At 41.3% G+C, this 19,834-nt stretch overlaps 1 protein-coding gene across 1 annotated transcript in view; it reads left to right on the forward strand.

Moving 5' to 3' along the window:
* Positions 1–19,834, forward strand: part of KIAA2012 (KIAA2012 ortholog) — a 107,402-nt gene that overhangs the window by 16,659 nt on the left and 70,909 nt on the right. Inside the window, exons 3-7 of the mRNA XM_067470096.1 lie at positions 4,765–4,927; positions 6,274–6,435; positions 10,458–10,654; positions 18,136–18,328; positions 19,485–19,609. Of these exons, the coding sequence (XP_067326197.1) occupies positions 4,765–4,927; positions 6,274–6,435; positions 10,458–10,654; positions 18,136–18,328; positions 19,485–19,609 (840 nt within the window). The remainder of the gene's footprint in view (positions 1–4,764; positions 4,928–6,273; positions 6,436–10,457; positions 10,655–18,135; positions 18,329–19,484; positions 19,610–19,834) is intronic.

Consider the following 19,834-nt stretch of genomic DNA (forward strand, 5'->3'; position numbering starts at 1 on the left):
TGCTTCCTTGCAGAGTCTACATTTGGGATCTGTCGTTGACTTTTCAATTCTGGCTTTGGTGGCATTGATTCAAATGGCTTGTTCTTGGGCTGCCAGAATTAGGCCTTCCTTTGTCTCCTTTTTCTAAGTTCCATTTGTGAGCCACAGCCATGTTTTTTCTTTGTCGATTTGGCTCTCAATTTTTCCCAGGAACTGTCCATGGAGAGACTTCTTTCGCCAGTTTTCTCTTCTGCTCTGGATTGTGTTTTTACGGTATTCACTCTTTGTCTTTTGCACTTGAAGCAAAATATTATTATTATATAATATTATATATATATATATATATATATATATATATATATATATATATAATTAAAATATAATATTATTATATATATTATATATAATAATTAAATTATTATTATTATTATTATTATTATTATTAAGCTAGCACATTCGTTCGTGTAATAATATGCCATTCCATTGTTGTTCTTCATACTAAGCAATCCCACACATACAAGCTTGCTAAGGATCAAGTGACAACAGGTTTTGTTTTTGCTCAGAATGACAGGAGACATTTTGTCTACAAGGTTTGTTTATTCTGCATTACTAAGGCCGTTGGCACTTTCTCACTCAGAGATAAAACCCAAATGATAAAACATGTTTGAAAACACTTAAGTAGAATAATTCACAAAATACCTTCAGAAGTTATTCAAGAAGTCTGGTTTGAACTGTGTTTTTTAATTAACTAGAATCTCCTTTACCATCAACACGTTTTTAAGATAGTCATCATCTTCAGAGTTATGAAGATTTAAGTCTTAGTTCTGCATCGTAGTATTTGCTTTGTGAGGAAATATCTCATATACATTCACGTGAACCCAATATTCTACTACAATCATTTTATCATTGATACTGGATACATACCGTGTTGAATATCCTTGATATCTCATCTCTTTTCATTAGTATAATTGCACTGGTTCTGCAATTCATGATCCTGCACTTGTATACACACCCTTGTACCTTACATTCTTGCACTGATTTTTGTAATTTTATTTTTAGTGTAGTCGTGAAATTTTAGTGCAATTGTGCATATGCATTCCAGTCCAGCTGAAGGAGATATTTTCTGTTTTCTGCATATGTGATTGCTGTACAGGTTAAGGATATATATGTTGAAAACCTTTAACCTAGAATCAATTGGAAGAGACCTCATGGGCCATCCAGCCCAATCCCCTGCCAAGAAATAGGAAAATCACATTCAAAGCACCCCCAACAGATGGCCATCCAGACTCTGTTTAAAAGCCTCCAAAGAAGGAGCCTCCGCCACACTCCGAGGCAGAGGCACAGCTGAACAGCTCTCACAGCTAGAAAGTTTTTCCTCGTGTTCAGGTGGAATCTCCTTTGAAGCCATTGTTCCACATCCTAGTCTCCAGAGCAGCAGAAAACAAGCCTGCTCCCTCCTATCTATGACTTCCCATCACATATTTATACATGGCTATCATGTCTTGTCTCAGCCTTCTCTTCTGCAGGCTAAACATACCCAACTCTTTAAGTCACTCCTCATAGGGCTTGTTCTCCACGTCATTGTTTTTGTCATCACAATCCATGTCCTAGCCTTTGCCTATTTATGGATTGTATACAGATTTTACTTTTTTGTGGTTTATAGCAACAAAAAAAGATGTACTTAGTTGTGCACTGTTTCATTCCAACTAAGGAGTTTATTGTGAGCATAAATTGGCTTGTTTACATATAAAATTATATACACATTAAGATATATATATCCAAATGAGCGTGCGGTCTATCTGCAGTAAACCAGACTCTGGTGTGTAAACAGACATCCCCAACTGCTTTCTCTTTCAATTAGCCACATGGTTTCACTCATTGGTTAGACCATTGCACCGACAGGACTGAAGACCGACAGGTCACAGGTTCGAATCCGGGAGAGTGCAAGTGAGCTCCCACTGTCAGCTCCAGCTCCCCATGCGGGGACATGAGAGAAGCCTCCCACAAGGATGGTAAAACATCAAAAAAACATCTGGGCGTCCCCTGGGCAATGTCCTTGCAGACGGCCAATTCTTTCACACCAGAAGCAACTTGCGGTTCCTGACACACACACACACACAAAACTCATTTTAATGCTTAAGTAGGACTTGGCCAGGAACAGTAATATAACACTTTGTATCAAAAATTAGAAAATGTTCTGTTCCTGGTTTGAAAGTGTTATTTCCTGTTTAATTGTCTGGTCCTTACTTTGAAAGTAGCTGTTATACTCCAGAAACTTAGTTTTTGTGGCTGCCCCAAACTATGTTGTATTGGTTGTGACTCTTGTGAGATATTCTTTGAAAAATTAGAGCAAAATGTGCTGCAGGATGTCCTGCCAGAACAAAGTTTTTGCAGTTTAATAAACTTTTTTTCCAATTAGGAAATGACATTTATAACCCAGGAACAAGAATCTTGTAACATAATGTAATCGATTCAAACAATGCTTAAACACTGGCATTCTTCATGCAACGAGTACACTTACAATAATTGTAAAGTCACTTATACATGTGCCTATGTACAAATATTGCTACTTCCGCTCAAAAATTGTTACAAAGGATTGTGAGGGAGGAGCATTACTGATGGCACAAGTTAGGCAATAAGTACTTTTCACAATGGAGCTTCAGTTGAGTTGAAAATTATCTACAGTATACTGAAAGCATTCACAATTTTTAGAGCTTGCCTGGAGGCAGTAAAACACATGTTGCAAGTGTTGGGAAAGTAGCATTTTAGAACTATCATTGATGGGATAATTACTCCTCATTGGTCACGTTAGCTGTGAGATGCTAAAAGTCTTAGTCCACACATGATGTTTCCAAGCTGATGTGCTGCACTGAACAATATGGATTTCTGAATGCATCACTGCTCCTATAAAGTTTTTTTTTACAAAATTGACATTAGTTTCCACACACCTATACACATAATAAAAGTGAAAAAAGTGAACATCTGTATGTGTGTATGTGGCAGGGGTGTCCACTTACACAGTCAGCCTTCCACCTCCTCAAACAGCGATAACCCACAGTGCTAAGGGGCCACCAAAAGCACTCCCTCCAAGGACATTGCAGGTTATAGTGAGAGACACATCCCAGTGTTCCTTTCTCTCTCCATTGGTGTGGAATTTGCATGGCCCCACCCACTGCCTCTCCCTTAACCCTTTCCTATGGTACACAGCAAACAGAGGAACTGATCAGCAACCGAACATAGTGGAGGGGATTGGGGAACTGACTCAACAGGATGGAAGTTGTAGTTCACCCTGCATGAAGACACAGCACTGTGACATCCACCAACAATAGACCTGGACTACATTTGGCACACAGAACGCTCATGACCAGGTTTGGGGGGAAGTGATTTTGATTTATATGAGTTGTAGTTCACCTATATCCAGAGAGCACTGTGAATCCAAGCAACTATGGATCTGGACCACACTTGCCATGGATGATGTGACTTACAGTACCTTCACTGAGTTTCAGAGACCACTGCAACCCCCACGAATGAAGGACCTGGACCAAACTTGGCACACAGACCTTCCCCTAGGACCCACTATACATCCTGGTGCAGTTTTGGGGGAGGATGGACCACAGACAATGAGATTTGCAGTACCTTCACCCAATTCAGCTCCCATAGATCACTGCAACCCACATGAATGATGGATCTGGACCAAACTTGGCACGCAGACTCCTCATGACAAAGAGAACATACTGCAGGGGTTTGTGGTAATTGATCTTGATTTTGGGAGTGGTAGTTCACTCTTATCAGAAATCACTGAACCCAACTGATGTCAGATCTGGACAAACTTGGCACACAGACCTAACATGGCCAACTGTGCATACAGGCAGGGTTTGGGGGTGAATGACCTTGGATCTGGGAGTAGTAGTTCACCCTTATGCAGAGAGCCCTGACCCCAGCCAACATAGGCTCTGGACCAAACTTGGCACAGAGAACCAACATGGCCCACTGCATACAGGTCTGGTTTGGAGGGTGATTGCCATTAGCACATGGGAATTGTAGTTCACCTTTTTGCAGAAAGCCCTGAACCCAGCCAACGTCAGATCTGGACCAAACTTGGCACACAGACCCAACATGGTCAACTGTGCATACAGGCAGGGTTTGGGGGTGAATTACCTTGGATCTGGGAGTAGTAGTTCACCCTTATGCAGAGAGCCCTGACCCCAGCCAACGTCAGATCTGGACCAAACTTGGCACAGAGAACCAACATGGCCTACTGCATACAGGTCTGGTTTGGAGGGTGATTGCCATTAGCACATGGGAATTGTAGTTCACCTTTTTGCAGAAAGCCCTGAACCCAGCCAACGTCAGATCTGGACCAAACTTGGCACACAGACCCAACATGGCCAACTGTGCATACAGGCAGGGTTTGGGGGTGAATGACCTTGGATCTGGGAGTTGTAGTTCACCCTTATTCTGATGCCCTTTTCAAATAACCCAAGCGTCACCATGTCCCCAAGTTAGTATAAAATAATTCACAACAGAACAAACATTGTTCAGGAAAAGCAAGAAAAAAGAAATACAATACCTATGTATGTGGATGTGCCTTTAAGTCGCCTCTCAACTTATGGTGACCCCATTTCATTGGGTTTTCTTAGGCAACTAACCAGTACATTTACCCCCTCCTCAGTTTAGCTACCTGGACGATCTAAGCCTGCCTTTTCAGATCAAATTTGTCAGTTGCCAGTTTTATTGAATTATAAGTTTTAAGCTTTTAACATTTTGTTCTCATTCTGGCTACAGGCAAATAAGAAAGGGATTGCTTGGCAGCCATGTCTTCACTTCCTAAGTGAGCCATACTTCCGGACTGACAGACAGATGAGACCAGGCTATTCAGCCAAGAGGTATCTCCTGAAACTCTCTCAGACCTGGGACCCGAGCATATTGCAAAAGCTTCAGAGTGCAGGTCAGTGTTGCAAGAAAGCAGGAAAATAATAGTATAGATATTTCTGAAGGGGACACTTTGGGATATTTGTTTATGTTGTGTGTCTTCAAATCATCCTGACTTACAATGACCCTAAAGAAACTCTATCATGGGATTTTCTTGGCAAGATTTGTTCAGAAGCCTTCGACAATACATTGTTCAGAAGGAGTTTACCATTTCCTCCCCTTTGACAGAGGTAATATGAGTTTCCCAAGGACATCCAAAGGTTTAAAAGGCCAAGTGGAAATTCAGAACCTTCTTATGCAGCGTGCTGGTCCAGCACACAAAGTATATGTTATATAGGTTAGAGTTCATTGTTGCTTACAAATTTCCTCCAATGACATTTTGGAGCTCGTAAAATTTAGTTTAAGGAATAAAATAATATATTGGCACCCTGATATCATCCATAACTGAGCTGTGATAGAATAATATTCTGGGGCGCATTGATAGCACACACTGCTGCAGTCCTAAATTTGCTATATTGTGGGACTGTGGTGCAGCTGGCTGGGAGTCAGCTGCATTAAGATTACTACTGACCGAAAGGTCATGAGTTCAAAGCCAGCCTGGGTCGGAGTGAGTGTCCGACCAATTTGTGTAGCTTGCTGTTGACCTTTGCAGCCCAAAAGACAGTTGCATCTGTCAAGTAGGAAATTTAGGTACCGCCTATGTGGGGAGGCTAATTTAACTAATTTATGATGCCATAAAAATCTCCAGCAAGCCTGCAAAGAATGAGGAAGTACTTCATCAGTGTCACAAATGGATGGTAAAGCAACAGCTCCCCTAGTGGCCAGAATACCCTCATGAAAAAGTTGGAATGTTAAGTAGCCTCTGTGTGTCTGTCTATGTATGTTGTGTGTCTATGGCATTGAATGTTTGCCATGTATATGTACATTGTAATCCGCCCAGTCCCCTGCGGGGTGAGAAGGGCGGAAAATAAATACTATTAATTAATTAACTAATTAATTAATATTCATCCTCTGTTTTACTCTTTTCCAATGTGCTGTGTCTGTTCCTTAAAAAAAACAGAACTAAATGCAAACTGTCCCAAATTCAATCTTGACCATATCCTGCTACACCAAAACCCTTTAGAGCTGTTGTCATTGTATTTTAGACTATTGGCTTTCACATTTTGGTCCTCCACATGTATTCAACTCCACTTCCAGGAGAACATGGTCAATGGTCAGGGGTTCAGTCAACCAAAGTCTTAAACAAGTGGAGGACCAAAAGATAGGAATCCTGACTTTAAATAGTGCCAAATTAGAAGGGTCAGTATTTGAACTTGCTAATTCTTTTATACAAGTGACTTATGTATGTTTTGTACATTCCAGGATATATTAGAGATCCATTGTTGCTTGAGGAAAATTTACGAGATGACAGGAAGAAACAACAGGATCTGTCCGCTGTTCCACCAAAATATAATCTTCTTCATATCTTCTATTCACCATGCCCATATTTACAGACAGAGTTAGAAGAATCACACATTTACACAGGTACTGTAGATAATAAACTTGAATCTGATTTGTATGATCAGATTTTAGTGTGTGCTCAGAAGCTGGTTGGAGCTGAGAGGACTTTTCTTCACTGGGGAGCCAGCCATGCCTATTTCTGATACAGTCATGTCTTGAATGGATTGGTTCCATCACATGGGGCTTTATCCCCATTCTAAAACACTGCTGAGATGCAGCCAGGACAGATCTTCTAGAGCCCAACACATGACATAGGGCTACTTCTGGCGGAGCTCTGTCCTGGCTGCTTCTCAGCAGTGTATTGAGTGGTTGTCCTGAGAACATGGGTGACTTACCCATGTTCTGATTCAAGAAGACGTGGGCAGATGGGCTACACCATGTGATGGTAAGGGGGCGATGTGTGGGGCTCTGCCTAAAGTTTTCCCCTGCTTCCTCATGGATTCCCATGCTGTCCCCCTGCTTATGGGTCTCCATTTGATGAGTTCCTTAGACTGCCATAATGGGTTCAGTATAGGTCTGCCATTGAAAGCCACTGTGAAGTTTAATGTAAAATTATTATTATTATTATTATTATTATTATTATTATTATTATTTACAGTATTTATTTACAGTATTTATATTCCACCCTTCTCACCCCGCAGGGGACTCAGGGTGGATTACAATGCACATATACATGGCAAACATTCAATGCCATAGACACAGGCATGTAGCCAGGGGGGGGGGGTTGAGGGGCTTCAGCCCCCCCCCCCCGAAATTCTCATGGTGGTCCGCGAGAAGGCCTTACTGGTGCATTATTTAAACTGTTATGTTTATTCATATCATGATCTGAATGATCTGATCACCATACTCAATATATCCCATATGCATGGGGGTATTGGGGCAACGATACAAAAGGTTTGCTAGGGTAGACCCTCTTTCACTCAGACTCAGCCCCCCCCCCCCCGCCCCCGAAACAAACTCAGCCCCCCCCCCCCCGAATTGAAATCCTGGTTACGGGCTTACATAGACACACAACATATATAGACAGACACTCAGAGGCTATTAATTTTCCAGCTTCTGCCCACCAGGGAAGCTGTCACTTCCTCATTCTTTGCATACTTGCATACTTCCTGGAGATTTTTTATGGCCTCGTAAATTAGTTAGTTTAGCCTCCCCACAAAGATGTACCTAATTTTTCTACTTGACAGATGCAACAGGTTGCAGGTTGCAAAGGTTGAAAACAAGCTACACAATTTTGGTCGGAAGCTCACGCCGACCCGGGCTGGCTTCGAACTCATGACCTTTCAGTCAGTAGTGATCTTAATGCAGCTGACTCTCAGCCAGCTGCGCCACAGTCCCGGTGTATTTGTACCCCGCCATCATCTCCCCAAGGGGACTCAAGGTGACTTACATAAGGCCAAGCAATACAGTACAATACAGTACAACAATGCTAATAACAACATACAATGACAATAAAATAAAAATACAAAATAAAATACAAAAAACAATATTAAAAGCACATCAAACAATATAAAATCGCAGTTAAACACAAAAAATAAATCACAATGTCCAGGGCTAGTAACGAAGATTAAAAGTTTAAAACAATGGGTGAGAAGGCAATGTAATGTACCTGGACATGTACTGTTGAATGCTGTGGCTCTAGCAGATATAGGCTGATTTCAAATTCCAAAATTCAGAATACTCCCAAATCCAAAATTGTCAACAGCGATGGCTGAGACAGTGGGCCCTTCCACACAGCCATATAACCCAGAATTATATGTCAGAAAATTCCACACTATCCGCTTTGAACTGGACTATCTAAGTCCACACTGCATATATTCCAGTTCAAAGCAGACAATGTGGGATTTTATTCGGCTGTGACACCTTCGCCTTCTGATGTTTCATGCACAAAATTATTAGAAATATTTTATGTATATATGATTACCTTCAGGCTATGTATTCATGTTGGAGAAAAGGAGGTTGAGAAGGGAAATGATAGCCATGTTTAATTATTTGAAAGGCTGTCACATTGAGGAGGAGGCAGGCTTGGGACTGGGCTTTGCAAAGGACTGACGTTTCCCATGCTTCTGTCTGTTAAGGTCGGTTGCTGTGCCCTTCTTGCTTGTGCCACTGCCTTCTGAATCATGGTCTGAAATAACACCCAAAGGTGCCTTCTCTGAGGCTGTGATACCTTGCATGTCAAATTCACTCTCCCAAGAGGTTGATCTTTCTCGCTGCCTTTGCTCTGCCAACAACTGAAACATCTCTTTCTCACAGTTTCCCTTCATTTCAAAGGGACGCAGTCCGGGACAATTTCCCAGAAGATTGTGTGGAATATTAATTAGTAATAGAAGGAAGGTATTAAGATTTTCTGCCTCAGGCATTTGTACATTCTGTTTTTGCATTCAGTTTATCTGTGAGCCATTCTCCACCTCTGTGCGTGCATGCATGGATGTTGTTCTAGCCAAGCAAAGTGGGGAAAGGCCCATTTAAATCACACGTGTTTGCCTCCCAGAGGAAATTATCAGAATTTAAATATGATTTGCCAAAATCTGTATAAATTTAGGTGCAGAGTTTAGAATCATAGTGTTGGAAGAGATGGGCCATCCAGTCCAACCCCCTGTCAAGAAGCAGGAAAATTGAATTCAAAGCACCCCCCAACGGATGGCCATCCAGTCTTTGTTTAAAAGTTTCCAAAGAAGAGAGCCTATACCACACTCCAGAGCAGAGAGTTCCACTGCTGAATAGCTCTCACAGTCAGGAAAAGTTCAGATGGAATCTCCTTTCTTGTAGTTTGAAGCCATTGTTCCATTGTGTCCTAGTCTCCAGGTGATATCAAACAAGAATTTAGGGGTCTTTGCTAGGAGGCAAAAAAAGTTGGCAAAAGTTGATAAAAGTTGTAAAATCCATGGGAGGCAAGTTGGAAAAGGTGTCCCAGAATCCATAGAGTTCTTGTGAGATGACTGCCAGCGCTGGAGATCAAGATCCACAGAGAGAACTACATATCCTTCCTCACCAAGGACCAAGGCAGCCCGCCAACATCTTGGGGGTCCTATGGGGTGACCGCGACAGATTCCCAGAATCGGCAGACTCCCTAGGCATCCACAAAATGGTGGAAACAAGGCAGTACCTTCAGGAGAACAGCTGGGCTCCAGGTTGAGGTTTTGGAAGCATAAATGATTATTCTCGTGGTGGAGGGGTTAGCGGAGTTAAACTGAGATAGCCATTAGTCTTAGAATTCTCCCTGGAGAAGAATTTCACCGATTTTGAAACGATCTGTTGACTCACGGATACCGGGGCCCCAATGGGTTTCCGTATCCGCGGTTCAGAGGAGCAATTTCGGCCTCCCTGGGATGCAAAAATCACATTCCGTGCAGGCCGGCAGCCATCTGCAACCTGGGAGAGGAAAGGTTTATGTAGAGAAGAGTTTGGCGGCAGTAAAAGACACAAAGTAACACAATTGAAAAAGTTACAATTAATTGATACTTTATTGGGGAGATTAGTTACAATGTTAGGAAGGGGAAGAAAGCGAAGTAATAAGAAGGCTTCTGGGTTGCAGCTGCTGCTGTGGCCACATTCATGTAGGTTGGCCCAAGTGGGGCAATAGAGAACTGAGGAACTCCCTGCTGCAGGTCAGATTAGCTTGAAAGCAGGGAGTTCTGGGTTCGACCTCACAGGGCAGCAGAAAACAAGTTCACTCCCTCCTCCCTATGACTTCCTCTTACATATTTATGAATGGTTATCATGTCTCCTTTCAGCCTTCTCTTCTTCAGGCTAAACATGCCCAGCTCTTTAAGCTGTTCCTCATAGGGCTTGTTCTCCAGACCCTTGATCATTTTAGTTGCCCTCCTCTGGACACATTCCAGCTTGTTTAGGATATTTACTTTCTTGGACTGCAGCTCCCAGATTCTGTGAATTACAGGAACTCTGCAGAGAGACTCCATCACATTTTCAATCTGGGGTTTGAAGTAACCCTCAATTAAAACAGTAATATTCAGTCTGTACACACATATGTAGGATTATATTATCATTTTTCCCTAAGCAAAGACATTTTTCACATCCAACAGGCCTTGGCCCTTCGTTTCAGAAGCAGCCTGAGAATAAAGTCAGATTGGTGCAAAACTCTGAAGAAGAAAAAAGCATCAGAGAAAGAGTTCGAATTCCTTTAAGAATTTCCGTCAGAAAACTGAGCCTTCACCTGAGACGGCAGCAAACAAAGGAGACCACCTGGAGCCAGGATACGGCGTACAGAGAGATCCCAGAGGTATTACGAGTTTCATTCTTACAAGTGAGATTTCCTCGGGCTTCAGCCAACTGGGAGATTTTCTGGTTTCCTTCCATTCAGAATATTCTCGTAGCATTTGTTGAGAATGACTTGAATGGATCCGAGTGTCAGCAACACTACCAAGATTGTGCTTTCATACAAGAGTAAGGGGCTGTGGAGACACAATCTTTTCTGAAGTTGTCAGTGTCATTTTGTAAAGTAATATATTTGAAGTTTGGCTCAAAGGTACCAAATTTCATTTCTGGGAAATGTAAAGCCGTAAGAATAAGAATTATATTTCTGTGTACGAACTTTTAACTAAAAATCACCCTGAAAACATGGCTTGACTTATTAGCGACTCAGTTCAAATACTTATTTATTTATATATCATTTAAAGCATTTATATTCCGCCCTTCTCACCCCGAAGGGGACTCAGGGCGGAGCACAACATATAAACGGCAAACATACTTATCTACAAAGGAGCCAGTTCCTTCTCTGAATAGAATGGCAAAAGGAGAGAGCTTAGTCCATCCTGAAAGAGTCAGTGGCCCCATCTGCACTGCCATATAAAATCCAGATTATTTGCTTTGAACTGGATTATATTAGTCTACACTGCCATATATATGGTGATCATTCCCAGAACCTCAACCAATGGCTGATACCAGATGAGAGACTCCCCCCTGGGCACACAGAAAACTGGGCGACTTGGAAGCGCTGAACAGACTGCGCTCTGGCACCACAAGATGCAGAGCCAACCTTCAGAAATGGGGCTACAAAGTGGAATCCACAACATGCGAGTGTGGAGAAGAGCAAACCACAGACCACCTACTGCAATGCAACCTGAGCCCTGCCACATGAACCATGGAGGACCTCCTTGCAACAACATCAGAGGCACTCCAAGTGGCCAGATACTGGTCAAAGGACATTTAATTAACTACCGAGCGTGCAAACTTTGTGTTTTGTCTGTTTGTTTGTTTATTTTGTTAAAAATTTAATATAAATATCTGGTTGCTCCTGACACGATAAATAAATAATTTTAATGTCGTAATGAAATGTCGTAATATTTTTGACTTTTTATTGTTGCATCGCTTATATACATTGGTTTTGTATTTTAGGTTTTTTTATTTTCTGTTGTGTTTTTGTGTTATATTGTGTATATTGTATTGCTGGGCGTGGCCTCATGTAAGCTGCCCCGTGTGTCTCCTTGGGGAGATGGTGGCGGGGTATAAATAAAGTTATTATTATTATGTTTATTATTATTATGTTTATTATTATTATGTTTATTATTATTATGTTTATTATTATGTTTATTATGTTTATTCCAGTTCAATGCAGATAATCTGGATTTTATATGACAGTGTAGATGGGACCTCAAAGAAGGGGTTGGTTCCTTTTTTAATTAAATTTAAGGTACAATATTTCCTATTATTAAAAATGGAATATTCTCCTTTCTGGGATAGTTTAATCTGTCCCCAGAAAACCTAAAAGTATCACCAAAGACACGATTTTCCCACCTAGTCATTCAAAAAAGCCAGAGGCAGTGGAGCAGTGGAGAATATAGAGGGGGTCAGTATTTCAAATCAAATCAAATAATTTATTTCGGTCATAGACCATCACAAGAAATAAAAGTCACATTTTCATACGAACTTTCATACAAATCAGTGTTCTTTTAAGGTCCCCATCTACACTGCCATATAAAATCCAGATTATCTGCTTTGAACTGGAATATATGGCAATGTTGTGTTGTTCGTTCATTCAGTCGTTTCCAACTCTTCGTGACCTCATGGACCAGCCCACACCAGGGCTCCCTGTCGGCCATCACCACCCCCAGCTCCTTCAAGGTCAATCCAGTCACTTCAAGGATGCCATCCATCCATCTTGACCTTGGTCGGCCCCTCTTCCTTTTTCCTTCCATTTCCCCCAGCATCATTGTCTTCTCTAAGCTTTCCTGTCTCTTCATGATGTGGCCAAAATACTTCATCTTTGCCTCTAATATCCTTCCCTCCAATGAGCAGTCGGGCTTTATTTCCTGAAGTATGGACTGGTTGGATCTTCTCTCTCGGTCCAAGGCACTCTCAAAACTTTCCTCCAGCACCACAGTACAATCCAATTCAAAGCAGTTAATCTGGAAGGCTTTTTAAATGTCTGAGAAGCGGTTGCCAAAGACATCTGACTCTTCCTCTGTGTAATTACTTTTTTGTGTTCAGGTTTTTAATTTTATTGTATGCAAATGGCAAGCAGAAACAATAATTACAATAACTAGCAAAACAGATACATTACAACACCCTTAGAAACTGTTTCCCTCCTTACTCTCATCTGTAAATTCACCAGCGATGATTACAGTCACTACTCACTGTGAATCTTAGATCTAATGAAACCAACCCTTATAACTACTTTAGTAGATTCTCCTTGTGGCTACTTTAAAAACTACATTGGTCTTTCTTTCCAGATATCCAAATGTCAGACTCCAATTTTTTAGCGAACTCTTAATTATTTCCTCCCCATTCCTCCATTAGATAGTTTGGCTATTTGAATATAATCTAATAATTTTTCTCCCCAATTCTTTTTAGATAGTTCTTTTCCAGCTTTCCAAGATGTTGCTATTTCAGATGTCTATATTGACAAATGTCTTCATCCCCTTTAATAATTGTCTCCCTAAAAAGTCCTAATAGATAAATTTCTGAGGTTTTTCTTAACCTTATTAGTAATCATTTTGTTTATTTCCTTAATCACATTTTTCCAAAAATGTTGAACCGTTCTACAAGTCCACCAGATGTGAAAATAAGTGCCTTTCTGCATCTTGTACCTCCACCTCTGTGTAATGACTTTTCCATGGGCCACATCAAAATCCATAATTTTGGCCACCAAAATTAATGAGTTCCATTTATATATGAGTATACATGGTGTAGTACTAGTATCCATTCTGTGGGTCAGACCCAAGAAAGTTTACAGAAGCTCAGCAGACTGGGAGCTGAAGCTCACCTTTGGGCCCCTCCTATATTGTCATATAATCCAGTTCAAAGCAGATAATCTGGATCTTATATGGCAGTGTAGAAGTGACCTTGGACTTCCATTGGGGCTGGTTAAGGGGCCTTAGCTAGGAGTGGCATCTATAGCTGTGACCTCCAGCAGAAGGAAGGCATCAGGGAGTTGAAGAGCAACAGCCATAAGGTTGTCATTGTGCTGCTCTCAAATCACCTCCTTTTTCTCTAATGACTGGGGTCACCCTCAGGGTTTGAAATCTTATCTATGATGAGCTGGGCTTAAATGAGTTAGATTTGCAAGCTTTGAAACTTCCTTCACACTTCACATGGAAGGGGACTTCACCATCGTTATTTCAGTATCATTAAGAGTAGCTCATTCAACTTAAATGTGAGAGCATTTTGAAGTTGAGCATGAGGGATGGATGTATTCAATAATTCAGACAGGGCTGGCTTTGTAGTTTGAAAACCAGGTGCTGTAGAGGCCATGGCTCCTGTACCTTGAAGAGTGGGTGGAAGAGATCTAAATTTACATCGCGTTGTTATGATTCGGACTGACATTAAGTGCAGACCTGATTATTTTTATTGAGATGAGGCAGAAAAAGGAGTGAGAAAGTGGGCTGAAGGCTAACAACTCCATACGCCCTCTAGTTCAGTCTGATGTTTTAATTGTGTTTATGGTATATATTTATATACAGCGTGATATGCGAGGGTTGAATGAGAAGTAATGCCTCCATCTTCATTACTTGGGTTTAGATGGGTTTAAATAAATATTAAATAAATAATATTTTAATAAATCAAACACAGAAATAATCCTTAGAATGTGCTCTTTAACCTACCACTATTGACTTGGATACATTTCTGCCAACGATGAGCAAGTTTTCTGAAGCCATCACGGAAGAAGTCGACACTCTGTTTCCGCAACCAGCATCTCACAGTTCTCTCATCCTGGGTACCCATCGTGCATAGATCTTAGCCAAGCAAAGCAATAAATAGCCAAGCAAATAGCCAAGCAAAGCAATAATGTGAATCACACATTCTTGTGAAATGCCGATTATGCTTGAAATTTCTCTCTGAGTGATATGACAATTGTCCTGATTCAATTTGTCAATCTTTTGCTTGTGAAACGCGGTGGTTACTATCACAGGTCGTCCAACTCTTTGTTTGTCACGCAAGTCAGATCTTCCCACCCCAACATCTTTAAACTTACTCGCCCAACGACACACAGTACTCACATCAACACAATCAATTGTATGTATATATATCTTGTAGCTACTCTGATTCCCCTTCGGGGTGAGAAGGGCGGCATATAAATGTTGCAAATAAATAAATAAATAAATTATCAAAGCAGATAATCCACATTATGTGCTTTGAACTGGACTATATGAGTCTGCACTGCCATATAATTCAGTTCAAAGCAGATAATCTGGATTTTATACGGTAGTGTAGAAGGGACTTTTTTTTATCCCCCAGTGTCTCTGTAATCAGCAAAATGTGATATCCTTTGATAACCTACTTGGTTCCATCTACTGGCATAAAACTAAGTGTTGGCAAGCATAGCTCGCTTTCCGACTTCGTTGCTGTTTCCAATGTATGGCAACCTTATGGCGAACCTCTCTTGGGTTTATTTTGGCAAGATTTCTTCAGGGAAAGTTTGCCTTTGTCTTCATCTGAGAGAGTCTGACTTACCCAAGGTCAACCAGTGAGTATCCAACACTGTAAAGCTGATTTGAACCTTGGTCTCCAGAGTCTTGGTCCGAGATGCAAACATTACACCAGGCTATCTCTCAACCTCCTTTTTGTCTTACAGTAAGCATCACCCACATTGGTTTCAGATAAAGATGGACTAGTCAAATAGTGACACCCAAACCCTAGCGGATACTAAGAGGCTACTAGAGTTAACTTCTAACAATGTGTTGCCCTTTAACTGTGACCAGAGCTGGAAGCATAATGCGACTTTCCTTGTTTTCCCTAATGACAGGGTTGATCATGTTGGTCTCATCATAAGCCTCAGTTGCCTTGAGGACTTGCTTCTTCTACTATTAGAGAAAATGAAGCAACTCCCTCAGGGAGCAGGTTTGACTGTTGTGCAAACGCAGCAAATAGTTAGATATTTAATTTGTTGGGTTGTTGTAGGTTTTTTCGGGCTATATGGCCATGTTCTAGAGGCATTCTCTCCTGACGTTTCACCTGCATCTATGGCAAGCATCCTCAGAGGTAATGAGGTCTGTTGGAACTAGGAAAAAGGGTTTATATATCTGTGGAATGACCAGGGTGGGACAAAGAACTCTTGTCTGTTGGAGCTAGGTGTGGATGTTTCAACTGACCACCTTGATTAGCATTTGATGGCCTGGCAGTGCCTGGGGCAATCTTTTGTTGGGAGATGATTAGATGTTCTTGATTGTTTCCTCTAATCACCTCTGTGCTTGTACGGCTGTACCAGGAGCTCCAACTTTATTTGCTTTGTATTAAATGTTTGTTTGCAGTCCTAGGTTTCAGGGACTCTGCAGATAGATGGCTTCCTTCGGTTGCAGTCATAGGGCAAGTCACCTGTCCATCATCGTTAAGTTTTGGTCCCGCCCCTTGCTCAGGGCAATTGGGAAGGGAAGGGAGCCATTTTTTAGTTAGTCTCAGCAAGGAAAGCTAATGTACAGGACGTGTGCAAGCTTCCCCTGTACAAAAGCTTTAACCCTTAAGACCTTCCAGGGGAGAACAGTCTTAAGTGCATCCAAGACCTTCCGGGGGAGAACAGTCTTAAGAGTCTCCAAAGATTTCCAGGGAAACAGCCCTAAAGACCAAAGAACTCCATCTGGAGAACATCTAAGCCTTTACTGGTAGGTCCACTCGGCGTTCGAGAAGCAGTTCGACCCGGTAGCGGAGCCCACATCTGTAAGGGTTAGATTACAGTCAGCCTGGGAGAAGTTAAAAAGGGGATTTTCCATTTAAAGTAAAGACGAAGTTATTGAAGCCTGTCATTCGTGGGCAAGATTAGGAAGTCACCAGTTGCATAAAGCTTGGAAGCATTTGTTTAGCTTTATTGAAGACAAGAGAAGTTTCTGTTTGATTGTTCATTAATAAAATACTTTGTTATACATCACAAGCCATCTAAAGATTATTTGTGGTGGAAAACCTCTGAGAACTTCTCTTTGGGGCCCCTGGCTTCCCGCTGGGCAAAGGTTGCACGTCCTGTTCTAAAGAAAATTCTTTACAGGCCCAGTGCACAACAGAACAACCTCCCAACATCTAATCACCTCCCAACAAAAGATTTCCCCAGGCACTGCCAGGCCATCAAATGCTAATCAAGGTGGTCAGTTGAAACATTCACACCTAGCTCCAACAGACAAGAGTTCTTTGTCCCACTCTGGTCATTCCACAAATATATATAGATGAAGGCAAAACGTCAGGAGAGAATGCCTCTAGAACATGGCCATATAGCCCGAAAAAACCTACAACAACGCAGTGATTCCGGCCATGAAAGCCTTCGACAATACATTTAATTTGTTATTCATACATGTTTACTTCCAGAGATAGGAATAGTGGGACTTGTTGGATGTTTTTGGCCTCTTGCACCAAAGTAACTTGGTTTGGGATACTGTACCTGACTAGTGTGGTTTAGGAACTTCATATGCTGCTCTGCATTAAGCAAAAAAAATGCCTTGGGACTTCATCACACGCAATAAAATCAGCATTTCTACACATTTAAAAAACAGCCACCAACAGAGCCCATCACATGATGCAAGCTCCTGTGGTGGGTTCCATGTATTTTGCCATTTCTAAAGTGTGGTTTGTTTTTTTCTGCACTTCCTAAGATGATTGACAATGGGTTACTTTTTTAATTCCCCATGTAGATATGGGTAAAAACATCAAATTTAACATGTGATGGGAATTCCCCATTGTCCGCTTGTAAAGATAACAATGATCTCATTCTGGGCGGGAGGCGGTGAGATGGGCAACACTGATTCTTTTCTTCCGCCATAATCTTTAGAACCGAGGAGGATGGAACGATAATTTATATCTTTTTTAACCATGTAAAATTCAATAGAGTTAACTTTTGAATTGAGAAATATCTGTACTTTTAGACTATAATAAAGAATAGAAGAAATTCCGTTTAATGATCTCATGTTAAAAAGTACTTCCACGAGAACAAGCAGAACAGAGAATTTCTTCCAAGTAAAAGAAAATGGGGGGAGAGACAGTGGGAGGAGAAATGTGTCTCCGTGTGATGGGAGGGGAAATGGATAATTTGAAAAGAAAGCTGAATGAAGGAAAACGTGTGGTGAGGGTAGAAAAATCATTGGTTTAATTTCCAAACAGGGCATTGCGGAGCTTAAGGGGAAAACAATGATTCCTCAACACTTTACTTATTGCTTGGGATGAAGTCCTTGGTCTGATTCTAGGTGACATAGAAAGGGACTGGAAAAAGGAAAGCGAGTCTTCGCTGGAAGCTAGAACAGTTACTCAAACACAATGTTTGAAATATTCTGTTCTGACCTCTTCTAGGAGAGCTGGACAGAGGTTCACAAAGGCAGAGAGGCCAATAAAGATGAGCCGGGCCACACTGAAAGGACAAATAATTCTGTCAATTATCCAACTTTGGCGAATACCATCATTGACACTTCTGATCTATGGTGTGAGCAATCTCATGTGACTTTCTATGGAGGTTTTCTCCCTGGAAGAAAAATCTCATCTAGTGGTAAGACGTATGCCACTTTGTCATTTAATTATTGTAATATTTAATAGTAATATATTTACAGTATTTATATTCCGCCCTTCTCACCCCGCAGGGGACTCAGGGTGGATTACAATGCACATATACATGGCAAACATTCAATGCCATAGACACACAACATATATAGACAGACACACAGAGGCTATTTAACATTCCAGCTTTTTCATGAGGGGATTCTAGCCACCAGGTGAGCTGTCACTTCACCGTCCATTTGTGACACTGATGAAGTACTTCCTCATTCTTTGCATGCTTGCTGGATATTTTTATGGCATCATAAATTAGCTTCCCCGCATAAGCGGTACCTAAATTTCCTACTTGACAGATGCAACTGTCTTTCGGGCTGCAAAGGTTGACAGCAAGCTACACAAATTGGTCAGAAGCTCACTCTGACCCGGGCTGGCTTCGAACTCATGACCTTTTGGTCAGTAATGATCTTACTGCAGCTGATTCCCAGCCAGCTGCGCCACTGTCCCGGTGCAGGTTAATACATTCTAATGAATGCAATAGTATGTGCCTATAATATAGTAATATTCAATATGTGGTTTGGAACAGTTTCAGAAGATAAGGATTTTACTACTTTTGTATTTGGAGACTCTAGAACAGGGGTCCCCAAACTTTTTAAACAGGGGGCCAGGTCACAGTCCCTCAAACTGTTGGAGGGCCGGATTATAATTTGAAAAAAAACCATGAATTCCTATGCACACTTCACATGTCTTATCTGTAGCGTAAAAAACACTTAAAACAATACAATAATTAAAATGAGGAACAATTTTAACAAATATAAACTTATTAGTATTTCAATGGGAAATGTGGGCCTGCTTTTGGCTGATGAGATAGGATTGTTTTTGTTGTTATGTACTTTCAAGTCGTTCCAGACTTAGGCTGACCCTCAGCGAGGGCCGGGTAAATGACCTTGGAGGGCCACATCCGGCCCCCGGGCCTTAGTTTGAGGACCCCTGCTCTAGAAGGACAAGTAGGAAATCCTTGAAGGTTATGTTAACCTTCAGCTAAGTAATATTTTTAACACCAACTTTGTCATCCTTGGGTTAAGTGAGCCTTTGGATGCATCTAATTTGATTTGTGTGGCAATTATTTAATCTTCTTTCTGAACTTTTGACAGTTAACCAAAGACATTTGAAAAATGTTGATGGAAGTAGACCCTCAATGGATACAGGTTTATTCCCACCTATTCACCCAGAAGAAAGATCAGAGCAAGGTGGAGCTACAAAGGAGCATAAAAAGCAGGTAGGTGTTCTTCTACCTAATAGAATTGCAACTATCAGAAAATAAGCAACAGCAAAAAAGAAACAAAAACTGGGGAGCATCCAGTGGAATTTGTAGAAGACACAAGGGACACCTCTCAAGATGCTGAACAGTTGCTTAGTTTGTTGGTTGAAAAAAACCAAAACATTTCAGTTCACCATCAGTCTATGAGTGCTCGTAAGTCAGCCTTTCTCAATCATTTTACTC

This window comes from Anolis sagrei, chromosome 1 (assembly GCF_037176765.1).
Source record: "Anolis sagrei isolate rAnoSag1 chromosome 1, rAnoSag1.mat, whole genome shotgun sequence".
NCBI lineage: Eukaryota > Metazoa > Chordata > Lepidosauria > Squamata > Dactyloidae > Anolis > Anolis sagrei.